The sequence below is a fragment of the Cebus imitator genome, unplaced genomic scaffold (genome assembly GCF_001604975.1).
Source record: "Cebus imitator isolate Cc_AM_T3 unplaced genomic scaffold, Cebus_imitator-1.0 Scaffold234, whole genome shotgun sequence".
Taxonomy (NCBI): Eukaryota; Metazoa; Chordata; class Mammalia; order Primates; family Cebidae; genus Cebus; species Cebus imitator.
Window position 1 is genome coordinate 2,186,849 of NW_016107549.1, and position 19,851 is coordinate 2,206,699.

General features: G+C 39.6%; 1 protein-coding gene across 3 annotated transcripts in view; it reads left to right on the plus strand.

The window, feature by feature from the left end:
- LOC108282065 (zinc finger protein 44) overlaps positions 1 to 12,653 on the plus strand; it is a 17,136-nt gene extending 4,483 nt beyond the window's left edge. Inside the window, exons 2-4 of one of the 3 annotated variants that reach the window (XM_037727591.1) lie at positions 9,239 to 9,365; positions 9,971 to 10,034; positions 10,708 to 12,653. In XM_037727591.1, the coding sequence (XP_037583519.1) occupies positions 10,837 to 12,366 (1,530 nt within the window). In that variant the 5' untranslated portion in view covers positions 9,239 to 9,365; positions 9,971 to 10,034; positions 10,708 to 10,836 and the 3' untranslated portion in view covers positions 12,367 to 12,653. The remainder of the gene's footprint in view (positions 1 to 9,238; positions 9,366 to 9,970; positions 10,035 to 10,707) is intronic. The other 2 variants (XM_017497834.2, XM_017497836.2) reach the window with 2 other exon arrangements.
- Positions 12,654 to 19,851: the final 7,198 nt, after the last annotated feature.

Consider the following 19,851-nt stretch of genomic DNA (forward strand, 5'->3'; position numbering starts at 1 on the left):
TTTTTTTTTGAGATAGAGTCTCACTGTGCTGCCCAGGCTGGAGTACAGTGGTGTGTTCTTGGCTCACTGTAACCTCCGCCTCCCAGGTTCAAGCAATCCTCCTAACTCAGCCTCCTGAGTAGTTGGGACTGCAGGCATCTGCCACCACACCTGGCTAATTTTTGTATTTTTAGTAGAGACTAAAAATACACCATGTAGACCAGGCTGGTCTTGAACTCCTGACCTCAGGTGATCCACCTGCCTCAGCCTCCCAAAGTGCTGGAATTATAGATGTAAGCCACTGCAACCAGCTCCTACAATCTGTTTTTTAACAAGCCTTTCAGATTATTCTCATGCACATAAAGTATGAGAACTAGTTCATCAGAGCAACCTGTTAACATATAATGCAAAAAGATATAACTGAAATCTAAATATAATTAGTAACTATACTGGAACACTAGGGAATATTGATTTGATTCAAAGACATCAAGAAAGGATGAACAGTGGGGGAAACACAAAAATTGTGCTGAAAAGGTTTTTGTTTTGTTTATTTGCCTCAGTCTGTTTGACACATGCTGATATCTGAGACTGAGTCATCTGAGACTATGCAGTTTACTCACACATTGCAGTGCTCATAGGACTTGACTTTTAAATTCATTTTTTGATCTTGTTGACAATGCTTTTTTTTGTTTTGTGTCTGCATGCTAACAGTTGATGAATTTTTTACCACATGAGGGGAACATTATAGACCAACAGATTATAAACAAGCTTTAGTTTACTAGAAAATCATAATAGCATGTATGGATTAACTGTCTGACCAGGCCAGGTGCTGTGGCTCATGCCTGTAATCCCAGTGCTTTGGGAAGGTGAGGTTGGTGGATCACCTGACCTCAGGAGTTCGAGACCAGCCTGGCCAACGTGAAATCCTGTCTCTACTAAAAATTAATCTGGCCATGGTGGCACCTGTAATCCCAGCTACTCTGGAGGCTGAGGCAGGAGAATTGCTTGAACCCAGGAGGCAGAGGTTGCAATGAGCCAAGATCACGCCATTGTACTGCAGCCTGGGCAACAAGAGCAAGACTCTGTCTCAAAAAAAAAAAAAAAAAAAAAACCATGTTTGCATGCTTGTTTATACCTTTTAACATTTATCTTTTAGTTATCTCCATGTGATTACGTATTGTGTTTTTACTGGATTAGCATTCATCTTGAGCATATTTCCTTTGTGGACTTTCATCTTCTGTGAAATAATTCTCAGGCATTTAATTCATTTGCATAATAAACGCAAATGTTTGCTTTGTCTCCCTCTTTTTGTTTTAGGCATACCTTATGCATGAATCCTTTTTTACATGGAGGGATTGGTAATATTTCCTTTTGGATAGTGGTTTATCTTTTAAATTTATTCTATTTAAATGATCTCTTCCGAAATTTTTAATTTTTTTTTAGGTAATGTCTGGTTGTGTCACCCAGGCTGGATTGCAGGGGCACAATCACTGCACACTGCAGCCTCAAACTCCTGAGCTCCCAAGTAGCTGGAACTATAGGCATGTGCCACCACACTTGGCTAATTTTTAAATTTTGTGTAGAGAAAGGGTCTGCCATGTTGCCCAGCTGATCTCAAATTCCTGGCCTCAAGAGATCCTCTTGCCTTGGCCTTCCGCAGTACTGGGGCTATAGACATGAATCACTATGCCTGCCTCTTCTTAATATAGAGTTCAGTTTGCCAGAATTCTTCTTTGGAAGCTACTTTTTTTCTTCTATAAGAAGAGTCTATTGTTAAATAAGAAAAAAACATTTTTCTGTAATTTCCAAAAGTATGCTACTTTTGTCTTTCATAGGTGTTGTATGTTCTTCCAATTTAATCTTTAGGTCTGTCTCTTGAAACTGACTATAAACTTTATCTCTGCTCTGGTGTATCTCCAGGGATTTGGTTGTGGATGATTACATTGTGCCTTTCGTGGGATAATTTTGTTTATCAAAAATAAGGCCATTGAGGCAGATACTATTTGGTAAAGTTTTATTATAAGCCAAATTCAAGGATCAACTTGGGAAGGCACACCAACAAATTTAGATATGCTCCAAAATCAGTTACAAGTTGGATAACTTTATAAGAAAGTTTAGGAGAAGCTGGGGGGACTACTCATACCAGAATTGTCCTTTTCCTTGAACGGTACAATATAGACGTTATAATCATTGCCTATAGATGACAGCGGACAGGCTAAAATGTTCTAAGTGGAAGACAATCAGCAAAACATGATTCAGAAATAAATCAGTGTCTTTTTTGATGTTAGTTGGTCACGTGTTAATCATATCAACAGTTTGAAGAACTCACAGTAAGATTTGAGGGACTCATGATAAGATCTTTTACTCACAGACAGGATGTAAACAATGAATTGGAAGACTTCTCTGTGGGCACAGTGGCTCATGCCTGTAATCCTATCACTTTGGGAGGCCAAGGTAGGTAGATCCATGCGGTCAGGAGTTCGAGAGCAGCCTGACCAACATGGTGAAACCCTGTCTCTACTAAAAAATACAAAAATTAGTCAGTCATGGTGGCAGGTGCCTATAATCCCAGCTACTCTGGAGGCTGAGGCAGGAGAATCACTTGAACCTGGGAGGCAGAGGTTGCATTTAGCGGAGATTGCGCCATTGCACTCCAGCCTGGGTGACAGAGCAAGACTCCGTTTCAGAAAAAAAAAAAAAAAGGAAGAAGAAGACTTCTCTAAGTGAGTTGATTTGGAAGCCTGCCAAATGTGACCTGTAGGTTATTACTTCTTTATCCTGAGGCTTAATGCCTGTATATGAGACTAGTGACCTGATTCCTGTAGACTTCAAAGCCTGAGGTGTGATAGAGAAAGAGTCTACCTGTCTTAGTCACTTCGGACTGCTATGCCAGATTGCCATAAACTGTGTGCCTTAGACAACAAACGTTTATTTCTCAAAGGTGTAGAGTCTAGAAGTCCAGTATCAAGCAGATGAGGACTCTGGTAAGGACCTGCTACCTGGTTTGCAGATGGTAGTCTTCTCCTTATGTCTTCACATGGTGGAGATAAGTACGTCTGTAATGTCTGTCTAGTTTTGGTATTAGGGCAGTGTTCGCCTTATAGCATGGAATAGAGTGTGTTTCCTCTGCTTCTATTTTCTGGAAGAGATTGTGGAGAATTGGTTTCATTTCTTCCATAAATGCTTGCCAGAATTCAGCAGTGAAATCATTCTGACCTGTTTACTTGTTTTTTTCTGGGACATTTATTATTTATTAATATATTCAATAGATACAGGCCTATTCATATTACTTAGTTCTCCCTTTGTGAGTTTTGGTAGATGTTGTCTTTCAAAGAATTATTCCATTCCATGTAATTTTATAAAATATGTGGGCACTTAGTTGTTCCTAATAGTCTTTTGTGGTCTTTTTACTGTCCATGGGATTAGTAGTGATGCCTCCTCTTCTTTCTGAGTTAACTTGGCTATGGGCCTATGAATTTTAATGATCTTTCCAAAGAACCATCTGTTGGCTTGCTGTTGTTTTCTATTGATTTCTTCATGGCTATTTTATTAATATCTCTTCCCATTATTCCTTTCCTCTGTTTGATTTATATTAATCTTGCCATTTTTCTCTAGTTTCCTAAAATGGAAGGTTAGGGTATCGATTTTAAACTTTTACTTTCTAGGGAATGCATTCAATTCTTTAAATTTCCCTCAAAGCACTGCCTTTACTATATTCCAAAGATTTTGCTAAAATGTACTCTTTTTCATTAACATTGCAATATTTACATTTTGCTTGACAATTCTCTGAAGTTTGTGTAGTTGAGAAGTTTCTGGCTTCAATCTCCACTTTGTCAAGGTTTTTCAACTATGCTTCTGTTATTAATTTTTACATGAATTTTAATATGATTTGATTGCCTACTTTATAGAGTTTCAATTTTTTGTTTGTTTGTTTGGAGTCTTGCTCTTGTCGCCCAGGCTGGAGTGCACTCTTGGGATCTCAGCTCACTGCCACCTCCGCCTCTCAGGTTCAAGTAATTCTCCTGTCTCAGCCTCCTGAGTAGCTGAGATTACAGGCGCCCGACACCACGCCCGGCTGATTTTTGTACTTTTAGAAGAGGTGGGGTTTTGCCATGTTGGCCAGGCTGGTCTCGAACTCCTGACCTCAGGTGATCCGCCCGTCTTGGCATCCCAAAGTGCTGGGATTACAGGCATGAGCCACCACACCCAGCCGAGTTTCTATTATATTTTTTAAAATTTGCTAAAATGTGTTTTACAGCTGAGAGTACTGTTCATCTTGGTGAATATTTCATGTGGGCCTGAGAATAGTATGCATGCTGTTATTGAACGAATGATGCTATAAATATGTTACCATTAAATCCAGTTGATTGATAGTGCTGTTGAGTTCAGCGATATCATTAGTGATTTACTGCAGAACTGATCTGCCAATTATTGATAGAGGTGAGTTGTTTTCCCCCAATTATAATTCTAGATTTGTGTATTTTGCTTTGTGGTTTTATAAGTTTTTGCATTATATATTTTGATGCTCTGTTTCATGGGCATAGATGTTATGGTTATGTCGTATACGATTGACTTCTTTATTATTATGAAATCTCTCTATCACTTGTAATTTTTAAAAATCTAAAACCCTATTTGTCTGAATGTTACATAGCTCTTCCAAATTTCTTTTGATTAGGGCTGGAATGGCCTGTATTTCTCCATACCTGTATATTTAATGTATCTGTGTCTTTCTGTTTAAAATCCTTTTTTTAAACACAGTTTTGGGTCTCGTTTTTTTATTTCACTCTGCCAGTCCCTGTCTTTTTTACTGGTGAATGTAGATAATGCACATATAAGTACCAGTTGGCATAATTGGATTCATATATACATGTATATTACTGTTTTCTATTTGTTGTTCTTGTCTGTTTTCTTTTTAACGTCTCTTTTTCTGCCCCTTTTCCTTTTAGCTGAGCATTCTATATGATTTTATTTTCTGTATTATATCTATATAGTTTGTCTACTTTTTCTTAGATCCTATTAGTGAATTCCCCAGAGTTTATGGTATAGCATTTGCAACTAATGGACCTTCAATTTCAAATAACACTATGGTGGCTTCGGGAATAGGGCTGGTATAGTAGTTCCAAAGTATAATAGATTGTTCTTCCTCCCATCACATATAACATTACTGTCATTCATTAGTTCAGCTGGGAGCTATAAACCACCAAATACATTATTGATATTAGTATTATTTTTTGAGACAAGAGTCTCGCTCTGTTGCCCAGGCTGAAGTACAATGGCATGATCTTGGCTCAGTGCAACCTTCGCCTCCTGAGTTCAAGCGTTTCTTCTGCCTTAGCCTCCCGAGTAGCTGGGGTTACAGATGTGCACCACCACACCCAGCTGATTTGATATCATTATTTTGGACAAACCTATATCTATTAGATCAGATAGCTATAAGAAGAGTAAAGAATTTTTTGTGCCTTCATTTAATTCTTTCCTAACACTGTGTGTGTGTGTGTGTGTGTGTGTGTGTGTGTGCGCGCGCACATACATACACACACACACGATCTGAATTTCTAACCCATATAATTTTTTTCTCTCTGATGAACTTTTTTTTTTTTTTTTTTTAAGACAGAGTTTCCCTCTTTTTGCCCAGCCTGGAGCGCAATGGCCAATCTCAGCTCACCGCAACCTCCATCTCCTGGGTTCAAGCTATTCTCCTGCCTCAGCCTCCCGAGTAGCTGGGATTACAGGCATGCGCCATTACACCTGGCTAATTTTGTCTTTTTAGTAGGGATGGGGTTTCTCCATGTTGGTCAGGCTAGTCTCAAACTCCTAACCAAGGAGGTGCACCCTCCTTGGTCCCCCAAAGTGCTGGGTTTACAAGCATGAGCCACCACACCTGGCTGAACGTTTTTTTGGCATTACTGGCAAGGCCAGTCACACATTCTTTCCATTTCATTTTCCCTATTTTTTTTTTTCTTCAGACCAGGTAATTTCAATTATTTTATCTTCATTTTAGCAATTTTTTTCACTGGTTGCTCACATCTGTTGAGTACCTTCAGTGATGTTTTTATTTAAGTTGTTGTATCTTGCAGCTGCAAAATTTCTATATGGCTGTTTTTAATATTTTTTGGTATTATTTTATCCCTACGTTGATTTTCCGGTTTTCTCTTAGTTCTTTGTTTATCATTGTCTTTACCAAGTTGAATATATATTAGACAGTTGCTTCACAGTTTTTTTTCAGTAAATACAATGTCTGAGGTTTTTCAGAGATGATTTATCTCAAATCGTTTCCATTAATGAACCGTATTTTCATATTTGTTTTATTTATCTTGGTTTTTTTTGTGTGTGTGGTATTGAAAGGGAGACATTTGAATGCTATAATTGGGTAACTCTGGAAATCAGATTCTTTCCCCTTCATTGTTTGGTATTCTTGCTTGAAGGCTGAAATTATTCATTTCTTTTTCTTTTTTTAAATAGAGACAGTCTTACTATGTTGCCCAGGCTGGTCTTGAACTCCTGGCCTCAGATGATCCTCCAGCCTCAGCCTCCCAAAGTTCTGGGATTACAGGCTTGAGTCACTGCACCTATTCATCTGTTTAGTAACATTTTCAAAGTATGTTTGCAGAGACTGTATTTCCTACTGGGTACAGACACTGAAGTCTTTGTTCTTTAGCTTATGTTCATCTAGTGTTCTGATAGATATTTCCTGAATGTTAGAAGCTAAAAATAATAAAGGAGATGAAACAAATCAAAACCTGACCTTTTCCACTCTTCGTGGATGGCTGTCTGCTGGGACATTCTTTGAGCACTTAGCCAGAGCATTTACAACTTTAGTTTTCTCTTTCTGTTTAGCTAAATATGGATGTTAGCTAGAGCTGAAAAAGAGGGTCCCCACCTATCGTTTATGAAAATATGTTGTTTCCTTTGCCTGCTTGGGGCTTTCTCTGTTACCCAGTATATCTGGGTGCTTTTGAATATGCTTATTTGTAAAGAAAAATTAGACTTTACTGTTTTCTCCTGGGACTTAGATGGTCTAATTAATATATGTTTTTCCCCCCCTTGAGACAATGTCACTCTTTCACTCGGACTGGAGTGCAGTGGCATGATCTTGGCAGCGTCAACCTCCTGGACTCAAGCAATCCCTCTACTTAAGCCTCCTGAGTAGCTGGAACTACAGGCATGTGCCACCATACCTAGCTAATTTTATTTTTTTTAGAGATGAGGTCTCCCTCTGTTTCCCAGGCTGGTCTTGAACTCCCTGCACTTAAGTAATCCTACCCCCTTGGCTTCCCAAAGTACTGGGATTACAGGTGTGAGTCACCACATCTGGCCTTCTAATGTATGTCTTAGTTATCTTGTGTTGTCCCAAGTGGTTGCATGCTCTTTGTGTATTTTGCAGCATTTTAAAGTAGTTCCTGCCTAGTTTGACTCTGATTGGATTGTAAATGAAACACAAAAGAGAGCCTTGTTTCAGACCTTTGGAGAGTCCCCATACTGATTCAAAAATACAAAGGCAGTAATTTGGAAATAAGATGTAATCTGTACTCTCTGTAGTGACCAGAGTTCTACATTGGGAACTCTGAGTGCTGTCAAGACTGGCAATGAGGTGGGCATGGATGGGGCCAAAGAAAAAACAATACAAGGCTTTTCTATCATTTTTCACTTTCCTGTTTATATTTATTTTTCTCTTTAATAGTATGGGATGTGAAATATTATAGTTTTAAATCCTCTATTTTTGTAAAACTGTCTACTTTCTTGAGAAGGTTTTTTTAAGCATTTTTAGACATTTATGCTTCTTTATTATTATTATTATTACTTTTTCTTCCGAGAAGGAAATAGGTTCTGTGAGACATTTATGACTTCTATAAAAATTGGTTATATAATGTTGCTATTAAATGTCTGCTGTTGAGATTTATGGAATATAATTGATACTCACGAAAGCTGACACTGAATTCTGTCTAAGAACATGTTCAGTCTGTCCTGTTCTTTTCCTTCTCCTTTGATATTACCCAATAAAAAGTTTAAAATTTTTCTATTTGGTTGGTGAAATCTCTTTTGTTAGTCTTTTGTCATACTGAACTACATTTGATCTACAGGAAACCAGTTGCCACCTTTCAAATATTCTCTCTGTGTAATCACATAGGATAGGCAAAATCTCCCAAGTAAGAAACTGAAAAAACCAAAACAACAATAATAAAATCATATGAAATATCATCTACCAGAGTTGCTCATTAGGGACCCAGTGTCTAGAGTGTTTCTTTGTGTCTGTCTTAGTCTATAAGACTGTTTTATTGTTACTTATAACAGGATACCAGAACTGGGGTAATCTGTAAGCAATGGTATTTATTTTTTGCAGTTCTGGAAGCTCAGAAGACCAAGTAAGGTCAAAGTGGGCATCTGGTGGGAACCTTCTTGCCTATGGGGACTCTGTAGAGTCCCTGGGTGGCACAGGGCATCACATGATGAGGAGGCTAAGTGTCTGCCTCAAGTATTTTTTTCTTCTCATAAGGACATTAGAACCTCACCTCTGATAACCTATTTATTCATTAAGCCATTAATTCATGAGTGGATTAACCCATCCATGTGTTTCAAACCCTCAAGACCCACTCACTTCTTAAACTACTACGTTTCATTACTACCACAATGGGGATTCAGTTTCAACATGCATTTTGGAGGGGAAAACATTCTAACCTAGCAGTAGCTGATCAGGTATGCTTCCTCTGCTGAGCATGTCATACAATTCCAGACTCTCAGAGGGAAGTTAGGAGTTAAGCAAATACCATAATTTTTACATAAACAGTTTAGGCACACTCTAACTCTGTTATTAGTTACACTCATGGAGCCCTCCCCTAAATACATTGTCTACACACCATGAAAGGTTCAACATCATGAACAAGCAGTTGTAAGGATATGCAGTCTCTAGTCTGTTAATTGTAACTTTCTTTTGCACAATAGTTGGTAGAACTTTGTCATGACAAGAACTAGAGACGCACTGTAGAAATAGACATTAGGAGTAATCCAGGCATTAAGACTCATTTGCATAATTCGCCAACAAGAGACATGTTCCTAGTCAACTGTTACTTTAGCAAACGCAATTCCAGCATCAGAATTCCAGCATCAGACAGTGAGTGTAGACAGAGAATAAGAATAGATTTACTATGTCATTAAATAAATGCTTAGAAACTACAGCATCATGTGAAGTTTATGAAGTGAGACTAGTTTCTCAGTACTGTGAGTTTCAACCTTCCTTTTCTGGACATATGGGATGTTTCAGGACTCAGTGGCCTTTGAGGATGTGGCTGTGAACTTCACCCATGAGGAGTGGGCTTTGCTGGGTCCATCACAGAAGAATCTCTACAGAGATGTGATGCAGGAAACCATTAGGAACCTGAACTGTATAGGTATGGATAATACCATGTCTTCATTTAGTCACTTAGAGACATTTGTTTTGTGGTCATCAGTGCTGTTTAGTTATTTGAAATACAGAAAAGAGATACAGCTCACCCTTGAACAACACAGGGTTAAGAGGTGCCAGCCCCCAACCAGTTGTATGCCCTTATATAACCTTTTGTCTGCCACAGCTTAACCTACTTTTGACTGGCAGCCTTACCAGTCACATAAACAATTGATGAGCACATATATGTCATATGTATTGCATACTGTATTCTCAGAATAAAGTAAGTTAAAGTAAATGTTAATAAAATCTTAAGGAAGAAAAAAACTGTATTTAGTCTCCATGAAAGTAGATCATCATGAAGGTTTTCATTCTTATTTTCACATTGAGTAGGCTAAGTAGGAAGAGAGGTTGGTCTTGCTGTCACAGGGGTAGCAGAGACTGAAGAACATTTATATATAAATGGACTTGTGCAGTTCAAACCTGTGTTGTTCAGGAGTCAACTATAGTTCAATGAATGAATTGTGCATGATTGAAGTATACATAAAATCTTAACAATTTTTGTATCATTTTATAATAATTTATAGTGATTTTTCTGGATCTCTCTTTTAGGAATGAAATGGGAAAACCAGAACACTGATGATCAGTACCAAAATCTCAGGAGAAATCTAAGGTAATTTGTACTTAAAAGAGACAGGTGATGTCCCTGTAATGTTTCTGAGAATGACAAGAACTTTTAAAAACAAGCAAAGATTATGAACAAGCTCAGCTTAAATTTATTTATTCCTAGAAACATTTCTCTAAAAATATATTATTAAATGGGACATAAATATATTAAATGTGACGTAGCTATTCAGTCTTTGCAAAATAATTCCCATGGAAACAATATTAAGATTTCCGATATGAGACTGGGTGTGGTGGCTCATGCCTGCAATCCCAGCACTTTATGAGGCTGAGACAGGAGGAACACTTGAGCCTGGGAGTTCAAGGCTGCAGTGATCTGTGATGGCACCAGTGTACTCTAGCCTAAGTGACAGAACAAGACCCTGTCTTAAAAAAAAGAATTTAAGAATCTCCTTGGGATTTCCCTCTCTGGGATCCCCTCCCACAACAGTGTGGGAGCTCAGAAAAAAAAAAAAAGTTAAAAAAAAAAAAGAATCTCCTTGTGCATATCACTGTCTTGAAAATAGCTGGGGTTGAATTATCCCGTGCAACATTCAGTCCGTTCACATTCAAGCAGGGCATGAAGCCTGTAGCTTGCATGATAATGTTAAAAATGTAAATCTAATACCTGTTGATAAATATAAAGTCAATAATAAACCTTTAGTAATGTACTTTTCGTTTTTTACAGATGTGATGTGGTAGAGAGATTTGGTAAAAGTAAAGATGGTAGTCAGTGTGGAGAAACCTTAAGCCAGATTCGAAATAGTATTGTAAACAAGAACACTCCTGCCAGAGTAGATGCATGCGAAAGCAGTATGAATGGAGAAGTCATAATGGGTCATTCATCCCTGAATTGCTACATCAGAGTTGACACTGGACACAAACACCGTGAGTGTCACAAATATGCAGAAAAGCCATATACACATAAGCAGTGTGAGAGAGGCTTAACTTATCACCACTCCTTTCGAACACGTGAAAGGCCTCATACTGGAGAGAAACTCTATGATTGTAAGGAATGTGGAAAAACCTTCAGTTCTCCTGGAAATCTTCGAAGACATATGGTAGTGCAAGGTGGAAATGGACCTTATAAATGTGAATTGTGTGGGAAAGCCTTTTTTTGGCCTAGTTTATTACGTATGCATGAAAGAACTCACACTGGAGAGAAACCGTATGAATGTAAGCAGTGTTCTAAAGCCTTTCCTGCTTATAGTTCCTATCTAAGACATGAAAAAATACATACTGGAGAGAAACCATATGAATGTAAGCAGTGTTCTAAAGCCTTCCCTGATTATAGTTCATATCTAAGACATGAAAGAATTCACACTGGAGAGAAACCCTACAAATGTAAACAGTGTGGGAAGGCCTTCAGTGTTTCCGGTTCCCTTCGAGTACATGAAAGAATTCACACTGGAGAGAAACCCTATACGTGTAAACAGTGTGGGAAAGCATTTTGTCATCTCGGAAGCTTTCAAAGACACATGATAATGCACAGTGGAGATGGACCTCATAAATGTAAGATATGTGGGAAAGGCTTTGATTTTCCTGGTTCAGTACGAATTCATGAAGGAACTCACACTCTAGAAAAACCCTATGAATGTAAGCAGTGTGGGAAATTGTTATCTCATCGCTCAAGCTTTCGAAGACACATGATGGCACACACTGGAGATGGCCCTCATAAATGCACAGTATGTGGGAAAGCCTTTGATTCGCCTAGTGTATTTCAAAGACATGAAAGGACTCACACTGGAGAGAAACCATATGAATGTAAGCAATGTGGAAAAGCCTTCCGCATTTCCAGTTCCCTTCGAAAACATGAAACAACACACACTGGAGACCCACCCTATAAATGTAAATGTGGAAAGGCTTTTAGTGATTTCTTTTCCTTTCAAAGTCATGAAACAACACACAGTGGAGAGGAGCCTTATGAATGTAAGGAATGTGGGAAAGCATTTAGTTCCTTTAAATACTTTCGTCACCATGAAAGGACTCACAGTGAAGAAAAATCTTATGAGTGTCCAACTTGTGGGAAAGCCTTCACTCGTTTCAGTTACTTAAAAACTCATGAAAGGACTCACACGGCAGAGAAGCCATATGAATGTAAGCAATGCAGGAAAGCATTCTTTTGGCCCTCCTTCCTTCTAAGACATGAAAGGATTCACACTGGAGAAAGACCCTATGAGTGTAAACACTGTGGTAAAGCCTTCAGTCGTTCCAGTTTCTGTAGAGAACATGAAAGAACTCACACTGGAGAGAAGCCCTATGAATGTAAGGAATGCGGGAAAGCCTTCAGTTCTCTCAGTTCCTTTAATAGACATAAAAGGACTCACTGGAAGGATATTCTATAAATATATGGAATGTTGGAAAGCATTCATTAGTTTTATCACATTTCAGATACTTGGAAGAAATAAATCTTATGAATGTAAACTTGGTAAAGCCTTAAGAAGTTTCCATTTCTTTCGAATAGTACTCCCTGATACATGCAAGAAGATTGATTCCAGTACACCCTGAGTATACCTAAATCCACAGATGCCAGCTCTTTTATAAAATGGAATATTTGCATGTACCTACCCACTTCCTCCTGTATACTCTATGTCATGTCTAGATTAATTAAAACATCTCATGCATTGTAAAAGCTGTGTACATAGTTGTATTGTTTAGGGAGTCACAATAAGAAAAAAAAATCGCTATATGTGTTCAGTACACACCAACTATTGCAAGCCTATCCTATATATCACATATAATGTTACAATTTCTGAAAGAATGTGTTAACACCAACCACAATTCTGGTTCTTCTCTCTTGATAACCCAAGTATTATGATGGTTATGGCAATGATGATTGCTGTATGGTGCCTAATGTGATGTGTAGAGGTGACTAGATGTGTGTCATCAGATAAACAGTGAGACCTCAGAATAACTTGAATCTTGACAGGACATCAAGACCTTCATCTATGTTGGAAGACCCAGGTTCTGATTAAAGATGTTGACTCTTTGCAGGAGATTAACTAATACTAATATTGGGATCTGTTCAGCTTGAGGGCTGAAGATCTTTGTGTTGAAGGCTATGTCTTCATAGTTGCAGATATTTAATTAGAAACATTGTTTTAGGAACTAGTTCTTTTTCTTTCTTTCTTTGTTTTTTAAAACATGGGGTTTCACCATGATGACCAGGCTGGTCTTGAACTCCTGACCTCAGGTGATCCACCCACCTCGGCCTCCCAAAGTGCTAGGGTTACAGGTGTGAGCCACCACGCCCATCCTAATTCTTTTTCTTTGAATCCTTAAAAAAACCTTACAGTGTTTATTTGCATATTTTTCCCTCATATGACACAGAAGCTTTTTTCAATCAAAGGATCTTAGTTGAGGTTAATAATCTTTAACACTTGCATCTTGCAGAGGCTATAGATGCCCCAAAATCTGCTGCAAATTTTTCATGTGTCCTAATCAATGGCACTGCCTCTTCTTAATCTTTTGCATCATCATCATTCATCATCACTTGTAGAGGATTTCAGTATGTCTTCAATTTCCTAATTAGTAAGGGTTTCTCTGTCCTCTTCTGTGTTCCTCAATGTTGTCTTTATTCCTGCTGTAGGAGATAGCCTTTTCCACCAACTTTCTTTGCAACATTTAAGATACTCCTGACTGCTGTATCAGTCTTGGAGAAACCCCTGAAATCACTTACTCCCTCACTCTAATGTCTTCCAGTATGCTTTGGGTATGCTGGGCTGTAGGCATCTATACCCTCTGCAGTATAAATAAATAAATACACTGTGGTATAGTCAGGGTTAGCATCAAGGCAGCATAAATTATATAAAAGTTGAAGTGGGGCTGGATGTGGTGGCTCACACCTGTAATCCGAACACTTTAGGAGGCTGAGGCAGACGGATCACTTGAGGTCAAGAGTTCAAGACCAGCTTGGTCAACATGGTGAAACCCTATCTCTACTAAAAATACAAAAATTAGCTGAGCCTGGTGTCATGCACATGTAGTCCCAGCTACTTGGGAGGCTGAGGCAGGAGAATCACTTGAACCCAGGAGGCAGAGGTTGCAGTGAGCCCAGATCATGCCACTGCAGTCCAGTTTGGGTGACAGAGTGAGACTCCATCTCAAAAAGAAAAAAAAGGTGAGGTAGGTGTAAATTGCCTTTATCTGCTTGATGATGCCTTGATTGAGTGGCTGTAGCCGTCACTGTTAGAAGGCATGAACATCACTTACACTTTTTCATCACCATAACAAAGAGATTAGAGATCAGGGCATTGTCAGTTATGTAGAGGACCTTGAGGGAGCCCTTTCTCTTTGTGTAATTCCTTCACATCAGGAATGATGCATTGGTAGAACCAAGGCTTTGTGCATTCTTGTGAGAACACAGGCAAGTTTTTCTTTTTTTCTTTCCTTTTTTTTTTGTTTTTTTGAGCCGGAGTCTTGCCCTGTCACTCAGGCTGGAGTGCAGTGGTGTGATCTCGGCTCACTGCAACCTCCACCTTATGGGTTCAAGTAATTCTGCTTCAGCCTCCCGAGTAGCTGGGATTACAGGCACCTGCCACCATGCACGGCTAATTTTTGTATTTTTAGTAAAGACGGGGTTTCACCATGTTAGCCACGCTGGTCTCGAACTCCTGACCTCGGGTGATTCACCTGCCTCAGCCTCCCAAAGTGCTGGGATTATAGGCATGAGCTACCGTTCGGGGCCAGTTTTGCTTTATTTCTAAATAACCCAGGGATTGTTTGCTCAGTGCTTGAAGCCTGGCTTGATCTTGTGACCTGCTACATTGCCACACAGCACCAGAGTAAAGTGATCTTTCCAGGCCCTGAACCCCAGAGCATTCTTGACACTCAAATGGATGAAGGCACAATTGGGCATCCTCTTCCAGAACATGCCTGATTCATCACAATGGAAGACTTGCTCTGGAAGGGAACTTTTCTTTCTCAAGTTTCATGAACTCTTCTAGGAACGCTGTTGTTTCCTTGGCGCATTTCCATCACCCAATGCCAGTTCTCTCATGTTCCTCAAGCTTTTTGTTTTGTTTTGTTTTATTGAGATTGGGTTGTACTCTGTCACCCAGGCTGGAGTGCAGCAACATAATCATGGCTCACTGCCTTCTGGGCTCAAGTGGTCCTTCCACCTCAGCCTCCCGAGTAGCTGGGTTTACAGGTATGTGCCACCATGCCTGGCTTTATTCTTTTTATTTTATTATTTTTGTAGATATCAGATCCCACTATGTTGCTTAGGCTGTTCTTGAACTGGGTTCAAGTGATCCTCCCACCTCAGCCTCCTAAAGTGCTGGGATTACAGGTGTGAGCTACTATGCTGGGTCCACTTCAAGTTCTTGAGGCTGTAGTTCTTTACATAGCTGGCAATGACATGGAATAATTGAGACCCTTGTACACTATTGGTGGGAATGCAGAATGGTACAACCACTGTTGAAAACTGTATGGCAATTTTAATTTCCTCTGCACAGCATTCATAAACATAAGTTGAGTCACTAAACAGTTTAGTTTATGACCAAATCTTCAAAAATGTAAGAAGGAATTAGGCAGCACAAATAAAAATAAAGTGGAAAATATCCTCCAAACTATAGAAAACTGAGAAAAAATAAGGCAAAATAAGGGATGATTGACCTGTAATTCTGTACCTGGCCTAGCGGTTCAACAATTAGAAAGAGATCATGGCCTGGCACGGTGGCTCATGCCTGTAATCCAAGCACTTTGGGAGGCCGAGGCAGATGGATCACCTGAGATCAGGAGTTCAAGGCCAGCCTGGCCAGCATGGTGAAACCTCATCTCTTCTAAAAATACAAAAATTAGCTGAGCCTGGTGGCATGAGCCTCTAGTACTAGCTACTTGGGAGGCTGAGGCAGGAGAATCACTTGAACCCAGGAGGTGGAGGTTGCAGTGAGCTGAGATCGTTCCACAGCACTCCAGCTTGGGCCACAGAGGAAGATTTGGTCTCAAAAAAGAAAGAGATCATCACATGCACATAAAAGAATTTTCTGATTTTAATAGTAGAATAAATGTTGAAAGAGAAGGAAATATGTGATATAACATGGGAATTTCTGAGTGGGGAGAATGAGGTTGTCTCCACACTGTCATGGAATGGATGTGAAGTAAATGTTCCATTAAGGAAGGACAGTAAATTCTGATTTAATACAACATACCTTTGCAATATAGGATGATTTATTTTTCATTGTAGTTCTGAGATTTTGTGGTGACTACTTGAGTGTTTATCATGTAAATGATAACTCATCACAATCAGGACCAGTTCTCCAGTGATCTATGGAGAAATTACAGTGATGTACAAACATACTTATTCTTTATAACTCCATTATATTTTTCCCTTTTAGGGGTATTTTGTTACATGTGTAACAATTTTTAGGATTCCACATCCATAAATAGATTTTTATAATTATTACATTGCCATTGGTACTTGTTTGGTTAGCCCACTTTTTATGCAAATATAATACACATTTATTTGCAAATATAATACACATGTGTTATATTTTTATGTGTTGTGGGCCCAATAATCCATCAGTTCTTCATTATTTTACAGTTGCCTTTTAAATCCATAAGGATATGAAAGGTAAAGAAATACATGTTCAGTTTGTCTCTTATATAATGATCTTTAATGTTGGTCTCTGTTTTTTTCCTATGGATTTTGACATCATTTGCTGTCAGAGTAGAACTTTTGGGGCTGGGCACAGTGGCTCACGCCTGTAATCCCAGCACTTCAGGAGGCAAGGTGGGCAGATCACTTGAGCCCAGGAGTTGGAGACCAGCCTGGGCAATATAGTGACAGCTCATCTCTACAAAAAATCAAAAAAAGTTTGCTGGGCCTGGTGGTATGTGCCTGTAGTTCCAGTTACTAGGGAGGCTGAGGTGGGAGGATCGCTCAAGCTGGGGAGGTAGAGATTGTAGTGGGCCAAGATCAAACCACCTCACCCCAGCCTGGGCAACATAGTAACACCCTGTCTCAAAAAGAATAATAAAAATAAATTTTAAAAACAACTTCCTTTGATCTTTTTTGTAGGGCTTGTAAGGTAAGAACAAATTCTCTCTCTCTCTCTCTCTGTGTGTGTGTGTGTGTGGTGTATACACATATATGTGTGTGTGTGTGTGTGTGTGTGTGTGTGTGTGTGCATACATATATACACAATGGGGAAAATCTGTTTTGTCTTCTGTATTGAACATTGAACATGTGCTTTGCTAGATATAGGATTCTTGGTTAAGGTATGTTTATAGCAGAGCATGGTAAGTGTGGGAGAGGCTTCCCATTGAAAGGAGGAATGGAACCTAACAAAAAGATTCCATTTGGTAAAAAATAAAATGGGTAGAAAATAAAAAAATAAAGGGTAAAAACCAAATATATTTTACCCTAGTCATTTATCATTACAGTAGTCAATTAGCATCACTAAACGATGATAAATACGAAGAATGGGATGGAAGAAGGAAATAATGTGGTTGGAGATGATAGCATTGTCTGCTCAGGAAACTGAGGACAAAACAACTGGAAATCTATTAAAACTGGTGAAGGAGCGAATTTGCTGATTATGGAGTAAGCATATCCTGTATCCATGATAATATACCATTTACTTAAAAATATATTTCTTGCAAATATATATAAATCTGTGAGGATGGCACTAATGCCATGTGCAGCATCTATTTGTGGACAAGTATGTGTGTTTTCTGATGATACTTAGGTCATCTCATCAGAAAACACTCATACTTGTCCACAAATAGATGCTGCACATGGCATTAGTGCCATCCTCACAGATTTATATATATTTGCAAGAAATATATGTGTATATATATATATATATATATATACACACACACACATACACACACACACACACACACACATAAACACAACTTTGGTGAAGTCTCCTCATCCCAATGTTCACTGGAGAGAAAACCTAAGATGTAGTAATTTGGGAAAATCCAATCCAAATTAACTCGTATAGTGCTCCAGAAAATTCACATCATCAAAGAAATGTTATATAGTTTATAACTGTTGGCCAGGCGTGGTGACACACATCTGTAATTCCAGCACTTTGGGAGGCTGAGATGGGAGGATCGCTTGAGGCTAGGAGTTCAAGACTAGCCTGGGCAACATAGTGAAACCTGTTTCTTTCTTTTTTTTTTTTTTTTTTTGAAACAGAGTCTCACTCTGTAGCTTAGGCTGGAGTGCAGTGGCGCGATCTTGGCTCACCACAACCTCCACCTCCTGGGTTCAAGTGATTCTCCTGCCTCAGTCTCCTGAGTAGCTGGGATTACAGGAGTGCACCACCATGCCCGGCTAGTTTTTGTACTTTTTAGTAGAGACAGGGTTTCACTAGGTTGACCAGGCTGGTCTCGAGCTCCTGACCTTGTGGTCCACCCGCCTCCACCTCCCAAAGACCTGGAATTAGTGGTGTGAGCTACCGCGCCTAGCCTGACCCCATCTCTTTTTAAAAAAATAACTGTTGTCTTTATCAGTGGCTCTGGACTACGGCTTCCCACTTCTTACATTCAGGAACAAAAAACAAAGGTGAAATTATTTTGTAAATTTTCTTTACACAAAAGTTTATTGTAGGGCACGTTGGGAGCCAGATGTAAGGCTGAGTGCCCCACAGGGTCGTGGGGTGAGCCTTATGCTGTGCTGAGGTGCAGGCTCCGAGAAATAAAGAGACAGGACACAGAAGTACAAAGAAAATGCAGCTGGGCTCGGGGGGGCCACGACACCTATGAGCGGAGTCAGGCGAGGCAGGCGAGGTGAGGCGACACGAGGCTAGGCTGGTGAGCGAGGCTGGCAAGGCCAGGCTGTCGAGGGTGACAAGCTCCCAATGTCCAGAAGCATGAGTACTTATTGTGTATAGGTTAGGGGGCAGGGCAGTGAGTGAAATCATCTTTAAGGATAGTGATAGGGTCGTAAGCAATAAAACATAGGGTCCACCCCCATTAGGTCGCCTAGGCCAGGAGGTGGACAGCGCACAGCAAGGGACCGGTTCCCACGAAGGCAAGGGCCATGTACAGTAAGGGGTCCTCCCCTATTAGGTCACCGAGGCTTGAAGGTGGGCCATGCACAGTGAAGAGGGTGCAGTGTGGAATACTTCCATCTATGGGAAAACTAAGAAGATTTATAGGAGGATGCTTTAAGTCACGTAGCAGTGACAGAGCTGTCAAGGTTACCGCCACCTTCTGGCAGCTTCCAATGGATTCTATGGGAAGATGCTTTTCAAGCAGCACAGTAGCAAGAGCTGATGAAGTTCACAGTCACCAAGGTGGATTGCCATTCTGAGGGCAGCCTTCCACAAGAACTGGAGCAAGGTCCTACAACTCCTTTATCAGGAGGAGTGGCTCTTGCCCCAAGCCTGCCATACAGCGGGTATCTTTACTGAACGCTGCCACCTGGGCCATGGATTCTTGTCCTGGTATAGCTTTTCCCTTAAATCATGCTCTGCACTGTATCTGCTCCAGGCATTCCTCCGATTATAAGCTGCTTATCCTTTAATTCATGCTCTGTACTGTGTCCACCCTAGGCATTCCTCTGATTATGAACTAAGATATAATTAATGGTATATATGTAATGAAATATTCTTTAGGTACTCATACTATCAACCATTATATGGTTATATATAGAGGATTATATAAAGGGATTCTTCAAGCCCTATTTCTATAAACTAATATATGATTATGCAAAGGATTATATAAAAGGAAATAGCTGAGTAGTAACACTATAAAGTGAGATATTCCTCAAGCCCTAACTGTGCAAGGGTTCTGCTTAGCTCTCATTCCTCGGTACTTATATGGGGGGTTACCCACATTTATAAGTTAAATAGGTAGTCTTTTTTTTTTTT